The sequence below is a fragment of the Branchiostoma belcheri genome, unplaced genomic scaffold, assembly GCF_001625305.1.
Source record: "Branchiostoma belcheri isolate BF01 breed outbred unplaced genomic scaffold, Haploidv18h27 scaffold73, whole genome shotgun sequence".
NCBI classification, from domain to species: domain Eukaryota; kingdom Metazoa; phylum Chordata; class Leptocardii; order Amphioxiformes; family Branchiostomatidae; genus Branchiostoma; species Branchiostoma belcheri.
This window is the reverse complement of record NW_017804387.1, coordinates 902,395-924,582: the sequence shown is the minus strand read 5'-3', so window position 1 is coordinate 924,582 and position 22,188 is coordinate 902,395. Positions and strand designations below refer to the sequence as shown.

The 22,188-nt window shown below is 41.9% G+C and overlaps 1 protein-coding gene across 1 annotated transcript; it reads right to left on the bottom strand.

Moving 5' to 3' along the window:
* Window positions 1-214: 214 nt before the first annotated feature.
* On the bottom strand, window positions 215-17,336 carry LOC109485150. The gene is made up of 11 exons (XM_019788582.1): window positions 16,545-17,336; window positions 15,116-15,228; window positions 14,682-14,786; window positions 12,958-14,509; window positions 11,478-12,720; window positions 9,107-9,112; window positions 5,196-5,896; window positions 3,793-3,909; window positions 3,345-3,483; window positions 736-3,177; window positions 215-350 (listed from the first exon to the last, which is right to left on the bottom strand). Exons 1-11 carry the CDS (start codon window positions 17,241-17,243, stop codon window positions 292-294), a joined length of 7,176 nt encoding a protein of 2,391 aa, XP_019644141.1. The 5' UTR covers window positions 17,244-17,336; the 3' UTR covers window positions 215-291.
* Between the last annotated feature and the right edge of the window lie 4,852 nt (window positions 17,337-22,188).

Below are 22,188 nucleotides of genomic sequence, written 5' to 3'. Positions count from 1 at the left end.
TGCAGTAGTGTCTCCATAGTTAGCTAGTCATGAGAGACGATTGTCGATAACTAATAACGACTTTACTCTACTCGCAGATGGCACTTTTACATGATCTAATGTTGTGCATTACTTTTGCAAAGTTGGGATGTGACGTGCCATACATAACTATTATCATATTCAAACTCTGTTCGTAATACCGCAGGGCTTTCCTGTGATCACCAAGTCTGTGCCAACATAATCCAATGTTATTTAATGATGAAGCAATGTCAGAATGTTCTGTTGTTTCGCCATAGATAGCTTTCATCATCTTCAGTGACTGTTCATGATAACTGATAGCTTTCCTCTGATCACCAAGGTCACTCCAACAGGTCCCAATGTTGTTTAGTGATCCAGCAATGTCGGAATGTGGCGTTGTTTCGCCATAGATAGCTTTCATCATCTTCAGCGACTGTTTGTGATAACTGATAGCTTTTCTCTGATCACCAAGCTCACGCCAACAGGTCCCAATGTTGTTTAGTGATCCAGCAATGTCGGAATGTGGCGTTGTTTCGCCATAGATTTCTTTCGTCATCTTTAGTGACTGTACGTAATAACTGATAGCTTTTCTCTGATCACCAAGCTCACGCCAACAGGTCCCAATGTTGTTTAGTGATCCAGCAATGTCAGGATGTGGCGTTGTTCCGCCATAGATTTCTTTCGTCATCTTTAGTGACTGTACGTAATAACTGATAGCTTTTCTCTGATCGCCAAGGTCACGCCAACAGTTCCCAATGTTGTTTAGTGATCCAGCAATGTCGGAATGTGGCGTTGTTTCACCAAAGACAGCTTTTCTCATCTTGAGCGACTGCTCGTGATAACTGATAGCTTTCCTCTGATCGCCAAGGTCATGCCAACAGGCCCCAATGTTGTTTAGTGATGACGCAATGTCAGGATGTGGCGTTGTTTCGCCATAGAAAGCTTTCCTCATCTTCAGTGACTGTTCGTAATAACTGATAGCTTTCCTCTGATCGCCAAGGTCACTCCAACATTTCCCAATGTTGTTTAGTGATACAGCAATGTCAGGATGTGGCGTTGTTTCGCCATAGATAGCTTTCATCATCTTGAGCGACTGTTCGTAATAACTAATAGCTTTTCTCTGATCACCAAGGTCTCTCCAACACGTCCCAATGTTGTTTAGTGATTTAGCAATGTCAGGATGTGGCGTTGTTTCGCCATAGATAGCTTTTCTCATCTTCAGTGACTGTTTGTAATAATTGATAGCTTTCCTCTTATCGCCAAGGGCACTCCAGCAGAACCCGATGTTGTTTAGTAATGAAGCAATGTCAGGATGTGGCGTTGATTCTCCAAAGATAGCCTTTATCATCTTCATGGACTGTTCGAAATAACTGATAGCCTTTCTCTGATTACCAATGTGACTCCAATATTTCCCAATGTTTCCAAATAGCGAGGAAAGAACGGGACGCGTTTTTGTATCTGCATAAATAGTATTTTCAGAGCTAAGTGCCCGTTTGTAGTAACTGATCGCATCTTTATAGTCACCCCGCATTTGCGAAACATTTCCTAATTCAAGAAGTATTTCTAACTTCTTTTTCTCGTCGCCGCCCGCCTCTTTCAGTGCTGCCTCAAAGTAACGTACGGATGCGTCAAATTGCAGCAGTTGTTTCGTTATTCCACCCCTGGTTTGAGATGACGTGTCAAAGATGGCTGATGGGAATATCTTTGTGGTTTGATTTTCCTTTTGAACTGTATCGATAATACATCTTTTTAATGGAATGGCAGTATAGTAGTACCTGAACAACATTTTAGAGTCCGGTATGTGGAAAACTGAATCAACGATGGTGTCATCTACGTCTTGTTTGTCCAGTTGGGTTTTCATCTCCATGAGAGGAGACAGTCTGTCCTTTTGTCCTTCGTTGGCAATGTACGTTCTTAACCGTAGCTCCGCTGAGATGCTGATCAGTACAGTCAAGTGGTGGGCATCTTCGTCTCTTATCCGCTGTGTCTTGTGTAACTCTTCTATCATTCCCCACACACTGGGGATTGTGATACCACAGCAAATACTCAACACATCAACGGCCACGCTGGGAAAACGGTAGATTTCTTTCTTCACATCCAGAAGTTGGTCCGTTGGTTTAACATTTTTTATTTCCCGAATGGTATCCTTCAGTATTAGCATTGCTGACAACCGTGACAGAACAGGGGAATGGTCTACGCTTTTGTTGACAATGCTTGTATACTCGTCTACCAAAGACTCGTCTCCTGTTAAGTAGGTCACCCTTCTGAGGATGTCTGACAGGTGATAGCCTTCCGCCAGGGCAATTCTGATATTCTGATACTTGGCCAACTCGGCAGGAGTCTGGATGAGACTAACGGGATCTTTCGTTTTGGTTCTGTCTCTTCCAAACGGAGTCTTAGAAGCCCATGGCATGAAGCCGTCAAAGGCGAAGCCACGAGGTGTGACAGAGTCGTAGAACCAGTCTTTCTCTGGGTCTTCTGAGAGAAAGTCGTTGAGTGACGGGATGGCCATGGCTGGGAGGATGGTTTCTCCAAGGTTGATGACTTTTAGATGTAAGTAGTGTGTGAGATTTAGGAAGTACCTCCGTGTATCATCATCACCCTTCCCCTCCTCAATCAGAATGGCGAACTCCAGGTCGGAGTACGGCGTCACCAGTTCTGTGGCCTGTGACCCCATCCCGATGAAAGCGTACTTACAGGGAGGAGGTCCGAGTTTGGCGATGCATTCATCTGTCAGTACTTGGATAAACTCTCGTCTTCCAGCTGTGATGCTCTTGAACAAATTCTTGATTGCTTCAGCTCGTTTGATCTCTACCTCTCTCACGACGGGATCGTCTTCATCATACTGATAAGGGTTGTGTTCCTGATGAACTGCTTCGAGCTGAGATTTTGCATGGGCGCGCGAGTTGTCGAGTTCCTTTATGTGATCTAACGCACTGTTATACGGACACGGTTCACAGTCTAGGTTACATGTGTTTCTAAGAAACCGTCTTTCTGTCTCTTGCAGTTTTCTTACCATGTTTTGTTTGTCTCCATCTGACCGAGCCATGGAGGCGTTATACAGTGCTGCCGCCTGTGTGAATTTCCTACCTTCTCCTGTCCGCTTACCTCGCTCGACGTAGACGTCACCCAACCTGCACAGACAGTCGGCTTCTTTAGCCTTGTTGGGTTTACTGCGATCTGTGGGTATGAAGTTTGAAAAAGTAGAATTTACCAGACGGGATTTATATTTTTTTCCGTTTGATTGGTGTTACTTAAGGATGATGCTTATGGTCAAAGTGGGCAAGGTATACTTAAATGTTCAAATATTCAAGCATTAACTACAAACAGTATACTGTATCACAGACCGTGAACCAGCTTCAGGGCGGCTGCTAGGTTCTGTTCTGCTGCGTCCAGGTCTCCATAGTCCAAGTCACGGTCTGCCGTCTGGAGGTACCTGCGGTAGGATCTGAACAACGAAACAAACGTTGTTGTGAAACAATAGTGCTTCACAAAGGCGACAACTGTACTCCAAAGTGTCGTACAAAATCAGTAGTATATCATTCATTCTAAAGTACACCTTATACTTCTGTTACACACAGTAAGATTTAATGACACGTGGTCGTACATTTCAGGACATCTTTCCTCACGTTGGCTGATTGATCGTTAGCATTCCAAAACTTGATTTTAACATGTTTAATATTATGCCCTATTATGTAGAAAATAGTCAATGGTCTTTAAATATTTCTATTTATTTAAGAGTTACTTTGACTGGAAATAGCACTGGTTACATCAGACAAAGAAACACAGAAACACCAACATGTCGTTGTCAACTTGACTGGTGGTTCCGTCGCTAGAGGGCGCAGCTGAGAAGGGAGAGAAGTGGTCCTTCCGTCCTCTCACGTCTTGTTGTTTTTGGGTACGTGTTGCAATCTGAGAGAACAGATAGAAAGTAGTAAAGTTTTCTGTATGATTAACAGGTGGTCAACTAAACTTCAGATAGCTTTAACCAAAGGTCAAAGGTAACTGACCTTAAATGACCCGTGGAAGGCCACACAAACTGAGACTACGTTGAAATAGACCGTATTCATCATATGGTTCCGGGTCGGAGTTTAAATCTGACCAGAGTCTAAGTACTAAGTAAGTGCGCAGTAAATCGCCGGAAAAGTCACTTTGTTTCGTATTTTTGGCCGCGATATCCCTGATATCGTAATATCTGTGTACATATCTTTGTATTTCCTGAAAAGCCAGTGAGTTGTAGCCTTTATAGGTACCGTATTGTTGGTAGTCCAGCGAAGACTTCCTGGTATTAGTCCGCGCGGATGGTTATGTGGCCTTTTCGCCGGGATGGTGCGTTCTATATGCGTTGTGGGTGTGGTTGGGCCATAAAAGATAGCGGTAAACGTATCGCATCGATTTTAATTAAATTAAAATTTCGGAAACATCAGGTACTGAGCTTCGTCGAGTACTAAGCCATTACCTTGGGAAAATTCGTTTTTTCCATGCAGCCATGGTTAAAAATGACGAAAAAAAAGAGAAAAGGACCCCTTACTTAAAAATGTACCTTAAGCCTTATTCACTCCTAAATAAATTGGGAGCACAAAATATCAATCAAGTGTATTGATAAGCATCACGGCACCCCTTTCAAACAGAAGAGTGAAAAATTCCGACCTGCGTTTATTACAGAAATGACAGCCCGTCGGCCTGAGGGTGTCAAATTGCTACGATTACGGAAAAAAACTCCGGTCCGAGACCATATAGCTAGCCAACTGTACACATACCGACCCATGGACTTAAATACATGTACATCTTCACAGCGTCTTGCTCTATTCTGTCGTCAAATATCTAGTACAAAGTCTGCCCATTGTTATAATGTTTCTCTGTGGCTAATGTTGTATAGGGATGCAATTTGTTTTTATCTGTACATGTTTTGTTCTGTACATGTACATTTATATATTTGTTATTGTAATATGTGATAAAGCAAAAAAACAAACCCCGCCCATACGTTTGTTATTAGAATTAAGCAATAGAGTTAATAAATCAATTTAAGAAGTTGGTATTATTCTGGCGGAAAAATGCCCATGACTTTGAGCGACACAAGAAGCCTTTACGCCATCAGCGGCACGAAATGTATGATGGGAATCTTAGATAAACAAACTTGAATCGAAACCCGGAAGTATATGTACAGTAGAATACCGCGAGTAAAATAGTTCGCTCACCTTGTTTCTTGTTGTGGTGATGTCATGCCTGATTTTTGCGGTGTGCAGTAAGCGGTGGACAATGACAACTGTTCCATGAACGTTGTGACACCGCGCCAGTGCCCTGTTGTACAGAGCAGTAGCTCTGGTCAAGTTTCTAGTGTCCCCAGTTTCTGTTCCTCTTTTCAGGTACACGTCACCCAGACTCTTGATCGCTTCTGTTTCTAACATGTCGTTGTCTTTTACTATCGCCTCTACCATCACCTGTGCGTATCCAACCAGCAAAGAGTCTGTATTACCACCGGTAGCCCGTCTCTTGTCCAGATCTTGGAACTTTTCCGCTACCTTTGCAGGCGTAGTCGTCCCCTTGTCCTCTGTTGGCTGTTCGAATTCCTTACCCTGTGACGACAGCCATTGTAAAAGCCTCTCCGTGTAGTGGTATCGGTGTTCTATACCATCTGCCTGTTCTTCATGGTAACACCGCACCATAGCAGCCAGATAAAGCGCCAAGGCCGTGTTGAACTTCCCCACGTCCTTCCCGAGTCTTCCCCTCTCCACGTTCACGTCGCCCAGTGTTTTGAGCAGCTCCACTTCCGCCAGCCTGTCCGTGTCGGCCATGGCGTCCACCAGGGCACGGAGGTAGTCTGTCTCAGCACGGGCTAGTCCGTACCTCCTGCCCTTCTCGTCCAACTCACGGAGCTTCTCACACACCCGCAACATGTCTAACTTCTGCTATTAAACAGATTGTCTGTGAAACTCCCTCTACCTTCACCGCTCTCTGTTTTAGCTTTACAAACAGGTCTGGGCAGGGTTGTTTCGCTTCCGGTATTTGTGGTCACTTCCGGCTTTGGCTCGAAACGGCGGCTACAAACAAAAATGAGCCGGAAAATAATCCGTAGCGAAATAAGGACGATGGGGGATGTTTATAACAGTTGTTACGGGGATGTTGTGTGTAATTTATTACCATGGTTTCACTGCATGCTATGGAAGAGTTCCACGACTCCATACCTTTGCCAAATGATGTTAACCTTTAGTTTATAGCATATGATAACGATATCTTTAAACAAGAGTTCCACGATCTCATACCTTCGCCAAAAGATGTTAACCCTTGCGGGTGACGAATTCTACAATTTTAATAATTGATTTTGTAAATAAGAGCCTCATTTGCATGGATTATATCAGTTGATCATATTCTCCACCCAATGACAGCCTTATCATAACAAAAAGGCTATTATAGCACTTCCTCATAAATTATGCAAATGAGGTCATGATTTGAATAAATTATGTTTATTAATGTTCACCTTCACTTAACCTCCAAATGTGGCAAGTATGAAATTCGGGGTGCAGCAGTTACAACTATGGAATTATAAGAATTTGCCATTAATTATGCAAATTAGGTCCTCATTTACATAATCTATATCCTCAGATGTTTTTCTCGTTCTCAAGTAGATGTCACAACTGTTTCATAGTTCTATTATCGAACAAATCAGATTTATAGAATTTCCTCATTAATTATGCAAATTAGCTCCTGATTTGCATAATTGCCATCTGATTAAGTCAAGCATCACTTCAACTACCTACATACCAAAAATCACGACAATACGTCAACCGGTTCTTGAGTTATCGTCCTTCAAATTTTTTTCTAACAAATGCTCCTGCAGTTCCAGAACAAGGCGCTAGGGGACCCAAACTCATGTCACTTCTTCCCTACCCCAAGAGCTATCTACCAACCAACATTCGTGACCCTAGCATGTCCAGAACATGAGATATCAAAACCGGAAGTTCAGCTGCAGTACCTAGGAAAGCCGCCAGGGGGCCCAAAATCTAATCATTTCTAGGTCTCATGAAGTCCTACCCACCTACCAAGTTTCATTCCAATCCATCCACTGCTTCTCGAGTTATCTTGCTAAACCACACACACACAAACACACCCACACACACACAGACAAACGCTACTGAAAACATAACCTTCTTGGCGAAGGTAAAAATGATGCAAATAAGGTCCTCGTTTGCATATTTTTTTCAGTTCATGATCTTCTCCACCCAAATAGAATTTCCTCATTAATGATGTCAATCAGTTGCTTTGATGTACTGTACGATGCAGGGGTTTATACAGGATCATAAAGAAGAGCGGATTTACACAATTTTCTCATTACTAACTTTGAGGGGGATTATTTTTGGGGGGTTCCTTTTTGTAGATGGGGTATATTTGTGGAGAGATTGAAGGGATTGTTTTTTATTAGTTGGGTGTGATTTAGACGTTTTCTCGGAGGGGGGGGGGTAATTCGGTGTGTGGAGGATTCAATTTTGGAGAGAGGTATTTACCTTCGCCAAGAAGGTCATGATATCAGAGGCGTTCGTGTATGTGTGTGTGTGTGTCTGTGGGTCTGTAAACACGATAACTCGAGAAGGCTTGTCTTCATACTTGGTAGGAAGGTAGGTCTTGATGAGACCTCAAAATTATTAGATTTTGGGCCCCCTGGCAGCTTGTTGTGGTACTGCAGCGGAACTTCCGGTTTTGATATCTCATGATCTGGACGTGCTAGGGGCACGACATTTGAGTGGTAGGTAGCTCCTGTGCTGGGGAAGAAGTGACGTAGGTTTGGCCCCTGGCGGCTTGCTCAGGAACTGCAGAGGCGTTTCTTTTAAGATATTCAAAAGAGGATAACTCAAAACCGGTGAACGGATCGTCGTGGTTTTTGTTATGTAGGTAGCTTAGGTGATGCTTGATATAATTATGTGACAATAAGGCAAATCTGGATGTAATTTGCATAATTTATGAGGAAATTCTATAAATCAGCTGCATTACATTATAGGACTATTCAAGCTTGTGGCATATGTAATTGAGAACGCGGGAAACAAAGGCAGATATTGATTATGTAAATCAACACTTAATTTGTATAATAAGTGAGAAAATGTTATTATTCCATGATGGTAACTGCCTGGAATTTCATACTTGGGGTATTTGAAAGTTAAGTGAAGGTGGACATCATTAAATTAAATATAACTTATTCAAATAAGGAGCCCATTTACATAATTCATGAGGAAATGGTAGAATAGCTTTCTTTGTAAGATAAGGCTGTCTTTTGGTGCAGAATATGATCTGATATGATTCATGCAAATGAGGATCCTATTTGCATAATTAGGAGGAATAATCTTTACTTTGTCCGTAACAAAGTGCTAATCGGTATTATGGGGATAAGCGTATTTTATTTTTATATTTATGTGGTGAATTAATGTCATAGCATGTACATATAGCACCTGTACTATCCTATTCAGCAGAATGAATGAGATTCACTATCTCTCTACATACATAGTGAATCAATGGATAGAATTTTCTACCAAGAGCTATCTCATGTAAAAGTAGCACATATTTTTAAAGACAGTAATTTTCAGTACTAAAAAATGGGATAAATAACCTGACGATTTACATGCACTGTAGAAAAATACATATTCCTAATGCAACTAGACCAACATTCTATCGAAAAATATATCTGTTCTTTTATATCTACCATAACTGAAAAGCTAGGAGAAGTTAAAATTCATCCAGTGATACATAGTTTTGTATTTGTTCATCTGGCTTTGTTGTGACCTGCAGCTGTACTTAGCCCAGTGTGGCAAAAATGTACAATACATGTCATAGTTCAACAAATAATATGCCTTAATGACTCCTATATTTATACACAATTGCCCTTCCTCTTTTCATCGTATTGACCATATGCCACTTGCCAGTGTCACATTTCATTTCGGACATCAGACGTAGAGGGTAAAATGCTGATTTCAAAATATATACCATGTTTGTGGGCTGGCGGCATGGTCAAATTATTAATTCTGCAGACCCTGTTTGATCTTCAAGCAGATGCTTGGCGGCAAAAGCGTTACGGTTAGAACTGGCCATCTAGAGAGTTCTCAACCACTGTCTAGTTCTCAACCGCTGTCTAGATGACCAGTTCTAACCGTAATGCTTTTGACGCCAGACATCTGCTTGGAGATTATCAGACCTTCAGTGGCTATATTCTATAATGTCGTTTTGTCCTCGCGGGCCCATTTTAGACAAAGTTTGTGCGGTCACATTTGCCGTAGTTCGTCGCTCAATTTTGATACTGCATAATTTTCGGGCAAGCTGTGGCACATAAAACTGCAGACAAGGATGTAAGGCGAATCTTTTTATAACGAGACAGCTTTTCAGAAAACGCGCACAATTATCTCAAGAATTACTTCGATTTGCGATCGTACAACAACCATACATCACGTATTTGACCTGCCCTTAGTGACATTAAACACACATTGAGACGTATGCTCTACAGTTTGTCTAACGTTAGTTGTGCTGTAAAACCTGTAAGGATGTTGTAGAGAAGGGAAAACCTTCACTTTTGTTTTACACGCTTTTGCATTTGATCGTTAAGTAAAAGGCAAACGTGTCGTCAAAAATTGTATCAGGCCTCTGGAAGATTACTACTGAAAAAGTTGTTTCACATTCTTGCGTATTATTCGCGAAGTAGAAAGTACTTGAAGAATGACCCCCCCCCATCAGGTTAGTAACCTCTGTGCTTTACCTATGCAGACTTGTGCTCAGTAGTTTAAAAGAAAGCCTTATGTTGCAAAGCTTAGCCCTTGTCTTGTGGAGCACAAAAATTGTTGTTCTGCACATACAGTACCATCTATATAGCACCCTGTATAGGTACGATTTGGGCGTATTTCTCGTGCAACGCATCACACAGCAGCGAAATGCTACGAATACGGATGTAACTATGCCACTGCAGAGAAAACAAGTCAGGGTCTATGATCTAATTAAGACATGTAATTATTGAAAAATGTTGTGCCAGGAATGCCAGCAGGACAAGGGTTTTAAGAAACGTGTTCACTCTGGGTGAAGATACTCTGGAAACACAAGGCCATGTCACAGGAAACAGTGTTATTATAAGATCCATCCATTAAAACTAATCCTTATCTGGAAACCGTATTTTTCACCTATTTCAATTTCCAGCATTTGGTGGGAGGAACATGCACCTTTGCGAAATGGCCACATTTTGTGTACTTGTCTTCCTGACGTTAGGGTAAATATTGCCACCCACCACCCCACAAATATGCAGACCATATATACGTTTAACTTAGAGCATCTCCTGGCGATAATCCACATGTTTCGACATCTACAACTCCTATTCAGAGAACTGGTCACAGAGTTAACTGCCATCACTCACTCACTCACTCACTCACTCACTCACTCAATCACTCACTCACTCACTCACTCACTCACGCAATCTCTCACTCAATCACTCAATCACTCTCTCACCCAATGACTCACTCAATCACTCAATCAATCAATCAATCAATCAATCAATCAATCAATCAATCACTTTCATCTCTTCTCATTCACTCACTCACTCACTCACCCACTCACTTTCATCTCTTCTCATTCACTCACTCACTTACTAACTAACTCACTCACTCAGTGCGTTCAGCTCACTCGGAAGCCAGATATGACTGTTTCTTTTATTCATTGTAACAGCATAGATATGTGGCAATTCGTGATTTTAGATATAGGAGATAACAAAATTGACGAATTGGCTGCAAACTTACAATCAATGCATGAATTTCCACCAATGACTACACACACACACATATATATATATATATAGTCTCCCTACGCAATACATAGTCTTGCAAAGTACATTAATTCCCTTTATTATGTAATAGAAGCTGCCATACAAGCAATTTGTCACCAAGATAGCTATATAATAACATGATATGGCAGATAGATGGGCGATGTGCATTAGAGTCTCCATAGTTAGTTAGTCCTGAGAGACGATTTGGGATAACTAATGACAGCTTTACTCTACTCGCAGATGGCACTTTTACATGATCTAATGTTGTTCATTACTTTTGCAAAGTTGGGATGTGACGTGCCATAGATAACTTTTATCATATTCAAAGTTTGTTCGTAATACCGCAGGGCTTTACTGTGATCACCAAGTCTGTGCCAACATAATCCAATGTTATTTAATGATGAAGCAATGTCAGGATGTGGCGTTGTTTCGCCATAGATAGCTTTCATTATCTTCAGAGATAGCTCGCAATAACTGATAGCCTTTCTCTGATCGCCAAGTTTACTCCAACAGTCCCCAATGTTGTTTAGTGATTTAGCGATGTCGGGATGTGGCGTTGTTTCGCCATAGATAGCTTTCATCATCTTCAACGACTGTTCGTGATACCTGATAGCTTTTCTCTGATCGCCAAGGTCACTCCAACAGGCCCCAATGTTGTTTAGTGATGACGCAATTTCAGGATGTGGCGTTGTTTCGCCATAGATAGCTTTCCACATCTTCAGTGACTGCTCGTAATAACTGATAGCCTTTCTCTGATCACCAATGTTACTCCAACAGGCCCCAATGTTGTTTAGTGATGACGCAATTTCAGGATGTGGCGTTGTTTCGCCATAGATAGCTTTCCACATCTTCAGTGACTGTTCGTGATAACTGATAGCTTTTCTCTTATAACCAAGGGCACGCCAACAGGCCCCAATGTTGTTTAGTGATCCGGCAATGTCGGGATGTGGCGTTGTTTCGCCATAGATAGCTTTCATCATCTGCAGCGACTGTTCATGATAAGAGAGAGATTTCCTCTGATCACCAAGGTCACACCAACAGGTCCCAATGTTGTTTAGTGATTTAGCAATGTCGGGATGTGGCGTTGTTTCGCCATAGATAGCTTTCATCATCTGCAGCGACTGTTCGTGATACCTAAGAGCTTTTCTCTGATCGCCAAGGTTACTCCAACAGTTCCCAATGTTGTTTAGTGATTTAGCAATGTCAGGATGTGGCGTTGATTCGCCATAGATAGTTTTCCTCATTCTCAGTGACTGTTTGTGATAATTGATGGCTTTCCTGTTATCGCCAAGGTAACTCAAACAGGTCCCAATGTTGTTTAGTGATTTAGCAATGTCAGGGTGTGGCGTTGTTTCGCCATAGATAGCTTTCTTCATCTTCAGCGACTGTTCGTGATACCTGATAGCTTTTCTCCGATTGCCAAGGTCACTCCAACAGGACCCAATGTTGTTTAGTGAGTTAGCAATGTCAGGATGTGGCGTTGTTCCGCCATAGATTTCTTTCGTCATCTTCAGAGACTGTAGGTAATAGCCGATAGCTTTCCTCTTATCACCAAGGTTACTCCAACATGCCCCAATGTTGTTAAGTGATGACACAATTTCAGGATGTAGCGTTGTTTCGCCATAGATAGCTTTCCTCATCTTCAGTGACTGTTCATGATAAGAGAGAGCATTCCTCTGATCACCAAGGTTACTCGAACAGGCCCCAATGTTGTTTAGTGATTTAGCAATGTCGGGATGTGGCGTTGTTTCACCAAAGACAGCTTTCCTCATCTTCAGTGACTGTTCGTGATACCTAAGAGCTTTTCTCTGATCACCAAGGTGACCCCAACAGGTCCCAATGTTGTCTAGTGATGACGCAATGTCGGGATGTGGCGTTGGTTTACCAAAGATAGCTTTCATCATCTTCAGTGACTGTTCGTGATAACTGATAGCTTTTCTCTGATCACCAAGGTGACTCCAACATACCGCAATGTTTCCATGTATCAAGGGTAGTACAGAATGTTTTTTGGTGCCTGCATAGTTAGTATTTCTAGCGCAAAGTGACCGTTCGAAGTACCTGATTGCTTTCTCATATTGACCGTGGCTGACTGAGACACTGCCTAATGCAAAAAGTATCTCAAACTGCTTTTCCTCGTCACGACCCGCCTCTTTCAGTGCTGCCTCAAAGTAACGTACAGATGCGTCTAATTGCAACAGCTGTTGTGTTATCCGACCCCTGGTTTGAGATGAGATATCGAATATGGCTGTTGGGAACATCATTTCCGTTGGACTTTCCATTTGAACTGTATTGATAATACATGTTTTTAATGGAATGGCTGTATAGTAGTACCTGAACAACATTTTAGAGTCCGGTATGTGGAAAACTGACTCAACGATGTTGTCATCTACGTCTTGTTTGTCCAGTTGGGTTTTCATCTCCATGAGAGGAGACAGTCTGTCCTTCTGTCCTCCGTTGGCAATGTATGTTCTTAACCGTAGCTCCCCTGAGATGCTGATCAGTACAGTCAAGTGGTGGGCATCTTCGTCACTTATCCGCTGTGTCTTGTGTAACTCTTCTATCATTCCCCACACACTGGGGATTGTGATACCACAGCAAATACTCAACACATCAACGGCCACGCTGGGGAAACGATAGATTTCTTTCTTCACATCCAGAAGTTGGTCCGTTGCTTCAACGTTTTTTATTTGTCCAATATTATCCTTCAGTATTAGCATTGCTGACAACCGTGACAGAACAGGGGAACGGTCTACGCTTTCGTTGACAATGCTTGTATACTCGTCTACCAAAGACTCGTCTCCTGTTAAGTAGGTCACCCGTCTGAGGATATCTGACAGGTGATAGCCTTCCGCCAGGGCAATTCTGATATTCTGATACTTGGCCAACTCGGCAGGAGTCTGGATGAGACTAACGGGATCTTTCGTTTTGGTTCTGTCTCTTCCAAGCGGAGTCTTAGAAGCCCATGGCATGAAGCCGTCGAAGGCGAAGCCACGAGGTGTGACGGAGTCGTAGAACCAGTCTTTCTCTGGGTCTTCTGAGAGAAAGTCGTTGAGTGACGGGATGGCCATGGCTGGGAGGATGGTTTCTCCAAGGTTGATGACTTTTAGATGTAAGTAGTGTGTGAGATTTAGGAAGTACCTCCGTGTATCATCATCATCCTTCCCCTCCTCAATCAGAATGGCGAACTCCAGGTCGGAGTACGGCGTCACCAGTTCTGTGGCCTGTGACCCCATCCCGATGAAAGCGTACTTACAGGGAGGAGGTCCGAGTTTGGCGATGCATTCATCTGTCAGAACTTGGATAAACTCTCGTCTTCCAGCTGTGATGTTCTTGAACAAATTCTTGATTGCTTCAGCTCGTTTGATCTCTACCTCTCTCACGACGGGATCGTCTTCATCATACTGATAAGGGTTGTGTTCCTGATGAACTGCTTCGAGCTGAGATTTTGCACGGGCGCGCAAGTTGTGGAGTTCCTTTATGTGATCTAACGCGCTGCTATACGGACACGGTTCACAGTCTAGGTTACATGTGTTTCTAAGAAACCGCCTTTCTGTCTCTTGCAGTTTTCTTATAATGTTTTGTTTGTCTCCATCTGACCGAGCCATGGAGGCGTTATACAGAGCTGCCGCCTGTGTGAATGTCCTACCTTCTCCTGTCCGCTTACCTCGCTCAACGTAGACGTCACCCAACCTGCACAGACAGTCGGCTTCTTTAGCCTTGTTGGGTTTACTGCGATCTGTGGGTATGAAGTTCGAAAAAGTAGAATTTACCAGACGTGAACAGTTATATTTTTGCCGTTTGATTGGTGTTACTTAAGGATGATGCTTATGTTCAAAGTGGGTAAGGTATACGTAAATGTTCGAATATTCAAGCATTAACTACAAACAATATACTGTATCACAGACCGTGAACCAGCTTCAGGGCGGCTGCTAGGTTCTGCTCTGCTGCGCCCAGGTCTCCATTGTCCAGGTCACGGTCTGCCGTCTGGATGTACCTGCGGTAGGAGCTGAACAACAAAGCAAACGTTGTTGTGAAACAATAGTGCTTCACAAAGGCGACAAAGTGCTGTACAAAATCAGTAGTGTATCAATCATTCTGAAGTACACCTTATATATGATTTAATGACACGTGGAATACATTTCAGGACATATTTCCTCACGTTGGCTGATTGGTCGTTAGCGTTCCTTTTCCAAAACTTGATTTTAACATGTTTAATATTATGCCGTATCATATAGAAAATAGTCAATGCTCCTTAAATATTTCTATTTATTTAGGAGTTACTTTGACTGGAAATAGCACTTGTTACATCAGACAAAGAAACACAGAAACACCAACATGTCGTCGTCAACTTGACTGGTGGTTCCGTCGCTAGAGGGCGCAGCTGAGAAAGGAGAGAAGTGGCCCTTCCGTCCTCTCACGTCTTGTTGTTTTTGCGTACGTGTTGCAATCTGAGAGAACAGATAGAAAGTAGTAACGTTTTCTGTATGATTAACAGGTGGTCAACTAAACTTCAGATAACTTTAACCAAAGGTCAAACGTAACTGACCTTAAATGACCCGTAGAAGGCCACACAAACTGAGACTACGTTGAAATAGACCGTATTCATCATATGGTTCCGGGTCGGAGTTTAAATCTGACCAGAGACTAAGTACTAAGTAAGTGCGCAGTAAATCTACGGAAAAGTGACGTTGTTTCGTATTTTTTGGCCGCAATACCCCCGATATCGTAATATCTGTGTACATATCTTTGTATTTTCTGAAAAGTCTGTTAGTTGTAGACTTTATAGGTGGCGTATTGTTGGTGGTCCAGTGAAGACTTCCTGGTATTAGTCCGCGCGGATGGTTATGTGGCCTTTTCGTATGATCCCCGGGATGGTGCGTTCTATATGCGTTGTGGGTGTGTTTGGGCCACTGGCGAATATAGCGGCGAACGTATCGCATCGATTTTAATTAAATAAAAATTTCGGAAACGTTAGGTACTGAGCTTCCTCGAGTACTAAGCCGTTACCCTGGGATAATTCGTTTTTTTTTTCTAATTCCATGCAGCCATGGTTAAAAATGACGAAAAAAAGGACCCCTTACTTTAAAATGTACCTTTCTAGGCCTTATTCACTCCTAAATAAATTGGGCGCACAAAATATCAATCAAGTGTATTGATAAGCATCACGGCACCCCTTTCAACCAGAAGTGTGGAAAATTCCAACCTGCGTTTATTACAGAAATGACAGCCCGTCGGGCTGAGGGTGTCAAATTGCTACGAATACGGAAAGAAACTCCGGTCCGAGACCATATAGCTAGCCAACTGTACACATACCGACCCATGGACTTAAATACATGTACATCTTCACAGCGTCTTGCTCTATTCTGTCGTCAAATATCTAGTACAAAGTCTGCCCATTGTTATAATGTTTCTCTGTGGCTAATGTTGTATAGGGGGTTGTAATTTGTTTTTATCTGTACATGTTTTGTTCTGTACATGTACATTTATATATTTGTTATTGTAATATGTGATAAAGCAAAAAAACAAACCCCGCCCATACGTTTGTTATTAGAATTAAGCAATAGAGTTTATAAATCAATTTAAGAAGTTGGTATCATTCTAGCGGAAAAATGCACATGACCTTAAGCGACACAAGAAGCCTTTACGCCATCAGCGGCACGAAATGTATGATGGGAATCTTAGATAAACAAACTAGAATCGAAACCCGGAAGTATATGTACACTCGCGATTGCGGACTTATACAGTAGTAAAATAGTTCTCTCACCTTGTTTCTTGTTGTGGTGATGCCATGCCTGATTTTTGCGGTGTGCAGTAAGCGGTGAACAATGACAACTGTTCCATGAACGTTGTGACACCGCGCCAGTGCCCTGTTGTACAGAGCAGTAGCTCTGGTCAAGTTTTTATTGTCCCAAGTTTCTGTTCCTCTTTTCAGGTACACGTCACCAAGACTCTTGATCGCCTCTGTTTCTAACATGCTGTTGTCGTTTACTATCGCCTCTACCATCACCTGTGCGTATCCAACCAGCAAAGAGTCTGTATTACCACCGGTAGCCCGTCTCTTGTCCAGATCTTGGAACTTTGCCGCTACCTTTGCAGGTGTAGTCGTCCCCTTGTCCTCTGTTGGCTGTTCGAATTCCTTACCCTGTGACGACAGCCCTTGTACAAGCCTCTCCGTGTAGTGGTAGCGGTGTTCTATACCATCTGCCTGTTCTTCATGGTAACACCGCACCATAGAAGCCAGATAAAGCGCCAAGGCCGTGTTGAACTTCCCCACGTCCTTCCCGAGTCTTCCCCTCTCCACGTTCACGTCGCCCAGTGTTTTGAGCAGCTCCACTTCCGCCAGCCTGTCCGTGTCGGCCATGGCGTCCACCAGGGCACGGAGGTAGTCTGTCTCCGCACGGTCTAGTCCGTACCTCCTGCCCTTCTCGTCCAACTCACGGAGCTTCTCACACACCCGCAACATGTCTAACTTCTGCTATTAAACAGATTGTCTGTGAAACTCCCTCTACCTTCACCGCTCTCTGTTTTAGCTTTACAAACAGGTCTGGGCAGGGTTGTTTCGCTTCCGGTATTTGTCTTCACTTCCGGCTTTGGCTCGAAACGGCGGCTACAAACAAAAATGAGCCGGAAAATAATCCGTAGTGAGCTAAGGACGATGGGGGCTGTTTATAACAGTTGTTACGGGGATGTTGTGTGTAATTTATTACCATGGTTTCACTGCATGCTATGGAAGAGTTCCACGACTTCATACCTTCGCCAAATGATGTTAACCTTTAGTTTATAGCATATGATAACGATATCTAAAAAAAATGATGCAAATAAGGTCCTCGTTTGCATATTTTTTTTCAGTTCATGATCTTCTCCACCCAAATAGAATTTACACATTAATCATGTCAATCAGTTGCTTTGATGTACGATGCAGGACTTCATACAGGAGAGATTATTTACACAATTTTCTCATTTCTAATTTTGAGGGGGATTTTTTTTTTGAGGGGGTCCTTTCTGCAGATGGGGTATATTTGTAGAGAGATTGAAGGGATTGTTTTTTATTAGTCGGGTGTGATTTAGACGTTTTCTAGGAGAGGGGGGGTATTTCGGTGTGTGGAGGATTTCATTTTGGAGAGGGGTATTTACCTTCGCCAAGAAGGTCATGTTTTCAGAGGCATTCGTGTGTGTGTGTGTGTGTGTGTGTGTGTGTGTGTGTGTGTGTATGTGTGTCTGTGGGTATGTAAAAATTCGAAAAGGCTTGAATGTATTGTCTTCATACTTGGTAGGTAGGTAGGTCTTGATGAGACCTCAAAATGATTAGATTTCGGGCCCCTGACCGCTTGTTGTGGTACTACAGCGGAACTTCCGGTGTTGATATCTCATGATATGGACGTGATAGAGTCATGAAATTTGAGTGGTAGGTAGGTCTTGTCCTGGGAAAGAAGTGACGTAGGTTTGGGCCCCTTAGCGGCTTGCTCCCGAACTGCAGAGCCGTTTCTTTAAAAAATATTCAAAAGAGGATAACTCAAGAACCGGTGGACGGATCGTCATGATTTTTGGTATGTAGGTAGCTCAAGTGACGCTTGACATGATTATGCGACAATTATGCAAATCTGGATGCAATTGGCATAATTTATGAGGAACTTATATAAATCAGCTGCATTACATTATAACTATTCAAGCTTGTGGCAAATGTAATTGAGAACGCGAGAAACAAAGGCAGATATTGATTATGTAAATTAACACTTAATTTGCAGAATTAGTGAGAAAATGATATTATTCCATGATGGTAACTGCCTGGAATGTCATACTTGGCGTATTTGAAAGTTACGTGAAGGTGAACATCATTAAATATAACTTATTCAAATAAGGACCTCATTTTCATAATTCATGAGGAAATGGTAGAATAGCTTTCTTTGTTAAGATAAGGCTGACTTTTGGTGGAGAATATGATCAACTGATATGATTCGTACAAATGAGGATTTTATTTGCATAATCAGGAGGAATAATTTTTACTTTGTCAGTCATTAAGATTAACATCATTTGGCGAAGGTATGAGATCGTGGAACTCTAGTTTGTATGTATTGAAAAGTATTTGCCCGTAAAAAAGTGCTGAAGTATTTTATTTTCTATATTTATGTGGTGAATTAATGGCATAGCACCCCTACTCCCATTCAGCAGAATGAGATTTAATATTTCAGTATATCTACCAATAGCTATCCCATGTAAAAGTAGCACATCTTTTTAAAGACAGTAATTTTCAGTACTAAAAAATGGGATAAATAACCTGAAGATTTACATGCACTGTAGAAAAATACATATTCCTAAAGCAACTAGACAAACATTCCATCGAAAAACCTATCTGTTCTTTTATATCTACCATAACTGAAAAGCTAGGAGAAGTTAAAATTCATCTAGTGATACATAGTTTTGTATTTGTTCATCTTGCTTTGTTGTGACCTGCAGCTGTACTTAGCCCAGTGTGGCAAAAATGTACAATACATGTCATAGTTCAACAAATAATAGGCCTTAATGACTCCTATATTTATACATAATTGCCCTTCCTCTTTTCATCGTATTGACCATATGCCACTTGCCAGTGTCACATTTCATTTCAGAAATGAGACGGAGAGGGTAAAATGCTGATTTCAAAATATATATCATGTTCGTGGGCTGGCGGCATGGTCAAATTCTTAATTCTGCAGACTCTGTTTGATCTTCAAGCAGATGTTTGGCGTCAAAAGCGTTACGGTTAGAACTGGCCATCTCAACCACTGTCTAGTTCTCAACCGCTGTCTAGATGACCAGTTCTAACCGTAATTCTTTTGACGCCAGACATCTGCTTGGAGATTATTACACCTTCAGTGGCTGTATTCTATTGTCGTTTTGTCCTTGCGAGCCCATTTTAGACAAAGTTTGTGCGGTCACATTTGCCGTAGTTCGTCGCCCAATTTCGATACTACAGAATTTTCAGGCAAGCTGTGGCAGATCAAACTGCAGACAAGGATGTAATGCGAATCTTTTCATAACGAGACAGCCTTTCAGAAAACGGGCACAATTATCTCAAGAATTACTTCGATTTGCGATCGCACAACAACCATACATCACGTATTTGCATTTTTTACCTGCCCTTAGTGACATTAAACACACATTGCGACGTATATATGCTCTACAGTTTGTCTAACGTTGTACTGTAAAATCTGTAAGGATGTTGTAAAGAAGGGAAAACCTTCACTTCGGTTTTACACGCTTTTGCATTTGATCGTGAAGTAAAAGGCAAACGTGACGTCAAAAATTGTATCAGGCCTCTGGAAGATTACTATTGATAAAGTTGTCTCACATTCTTGCGTATTATTCACGAAGTAGAAAGTACTTGAAGAATGACCCCCCATCAGGTTAGTAACCTCTGTGCTTTACCTTTGCAGACTTGTGCTCAGTAGTTTAAAAGAAAGCCTTATGTTGCTTAGCTTAGCCCTTGTCTTGAGAAGCACAACAATTGTTATTCTGCACATACAGTACCATCTATATAGCACTCTGTATAGGTACGATTTGGGGGTATTTCTCGTGCAACGCATCACACCGCAGCGAAACGCAACGAATGCGGAAGTAACTATGCCACTGCAGAGCAAAAAAAATCAGGGTCTATGATCTAATTAAGACATGTAATTATTGAAAAATGTTGTGCCAGGAATGCCAGCAGGACAAGGATTTTAAGAAACGTGTTCACTCTGGGTAGACTCGAGGCACATCGTGCAAGAGGACTAAGTGAGTGAGTGAGTGAGTGTTCACTCTGGGTGAAGATACTCCGGAAACACAGGCCATGTCACAGGAAACAGTGTTATTATTATAAGATCCATCCATTGAAATAATCCTTATCTGGAAACCGTATTTTTCACCTATTTCAATTTCCAGCATTTGATGGGAGGAACATGCACCTTTACAAAATGGCCACATTTTGTGTACCTGCCTTCCTGAAGTTAGGGTAAATGTTGTCGACAAACCACCCACCACCCCACAAACATGCTGACTATTATACATTTAACTTAGAGTAGTTTATTTACTACCATCTTTCTGACGATAATCCACGATAATCTTTGGACATCTACAACTCCTATTCAGAGAATGTATTTATTTATTTATTACAATTGACCACATACATAATATACATGGAGGGCATGGTGGAACAGGTGCACCTAAGTGCACTTTTTCAAGGCCACCATGCCGACAAATAAATAGACAATGTGCATTAAAAAATACAAAATACAAAACAGTGATACTATATATAATTGGTCACCGAGTTAACTGCCATCACTCACTCACTCACTCATTCACTCACCCACTAACTCACTCACTCAATCACTCAATCAATCACACTCAATCACTCACTCACCCACTAACTCACTCAATCAATCACTCAATCACTCACTCAATCACTCACACTCACCCACTCACTCATTCACGCAATCACTCACTCACTCACCCACTCACCCACTCACTCACTCACTCAATCAATCACTCACTCACTCACTCAATTAATCACTCACTCACTCAATCACTCACTCACACTCATTTTCATCTCTTCTCATTCACTCATGCACTCACTGCGTTCAGCTCACTCGGAAGCCAAATATGACTGTTTCCTTTATTCATTGTAACAGCACAGATATGGGACAATTCGTGATTTTAGATGTAGGAGATAAACAAAATTGACGAATTGGCTGCAAACTTACAATTAATGCAAGAAATCCCACCAATGACTACACGTACATGTATATAGTCTCCCTACGCAATACATAGTCTTGCAAAGTACATTAATTCCCCTTATTATGTAATAGAAGCTGCCATACAAGCAATTTGTGACCAAGATAGCTATGTAATGACATGATATGGCAGATAGATTGGCGATGTGCAGTAGTGTCTCCATAGTTAGCTAGTCCTGAGAGACGATTTGGGATAACTAATGACAGCTTTACTCTACTCGCAGATGGCACTTTTACATAATCTAATGTTGTTCATTACTTTTGCAAAGTTCGGATGTGACGTGCCATAGATATAACTATTATCATATTCAAAGTTTGTTCGTAATACCGCAGGGCTTTCCTGTGATCACCAAGTCTGTGCCAACATAATCCAATGTTTTTTAATGATAAAGCAATGTCTTGATGTGGCGTTGTGTCGCCATAGATAGCTTTCATCATCTTCAGTGACTGTTCGCAATAACTGATAGCCTTCCTCTGATCGCCAAGGTCACTCCAACAGTTCCCAATGTTGTTTGGTGATGACGCAATAGTGGAATGTGGCGTTGTTTCGCCAAAGATAGCTTTTCTCATCTTGAGCGACTGTTCGTGATAACTGATAGCTTTTCTCTGATCACCAAGGTCATTCCAACAGGCCCCAATGTTGTTTAGTGATCCAGCAAT

Bases quoted from the DNA above. Each gene is read 5' to 3' on its own strand.
- LOC109485150 (XM_019788582.1), bottom strand. From the start codon at position 17,243: ATGTTGCGGGTGTGTGAGAAGCTCCGTGAGTTGGACGAGAAGGGCAGG. The intron at 14,510-14,681 runs GTGATACAGTAT...CACAGATCGCAG, and splicing joins CTGAAGCTGGTTCACGGTCT to TAAACCCAACAAGGCTAAAG. The intron at 12,721-12,957 runs GTACGTTACTTT...CTTGGTGATCAG, and splicing joins TGTTGCAATTAGACGCATCT to AGAAAAGCTATCAGTTATCA.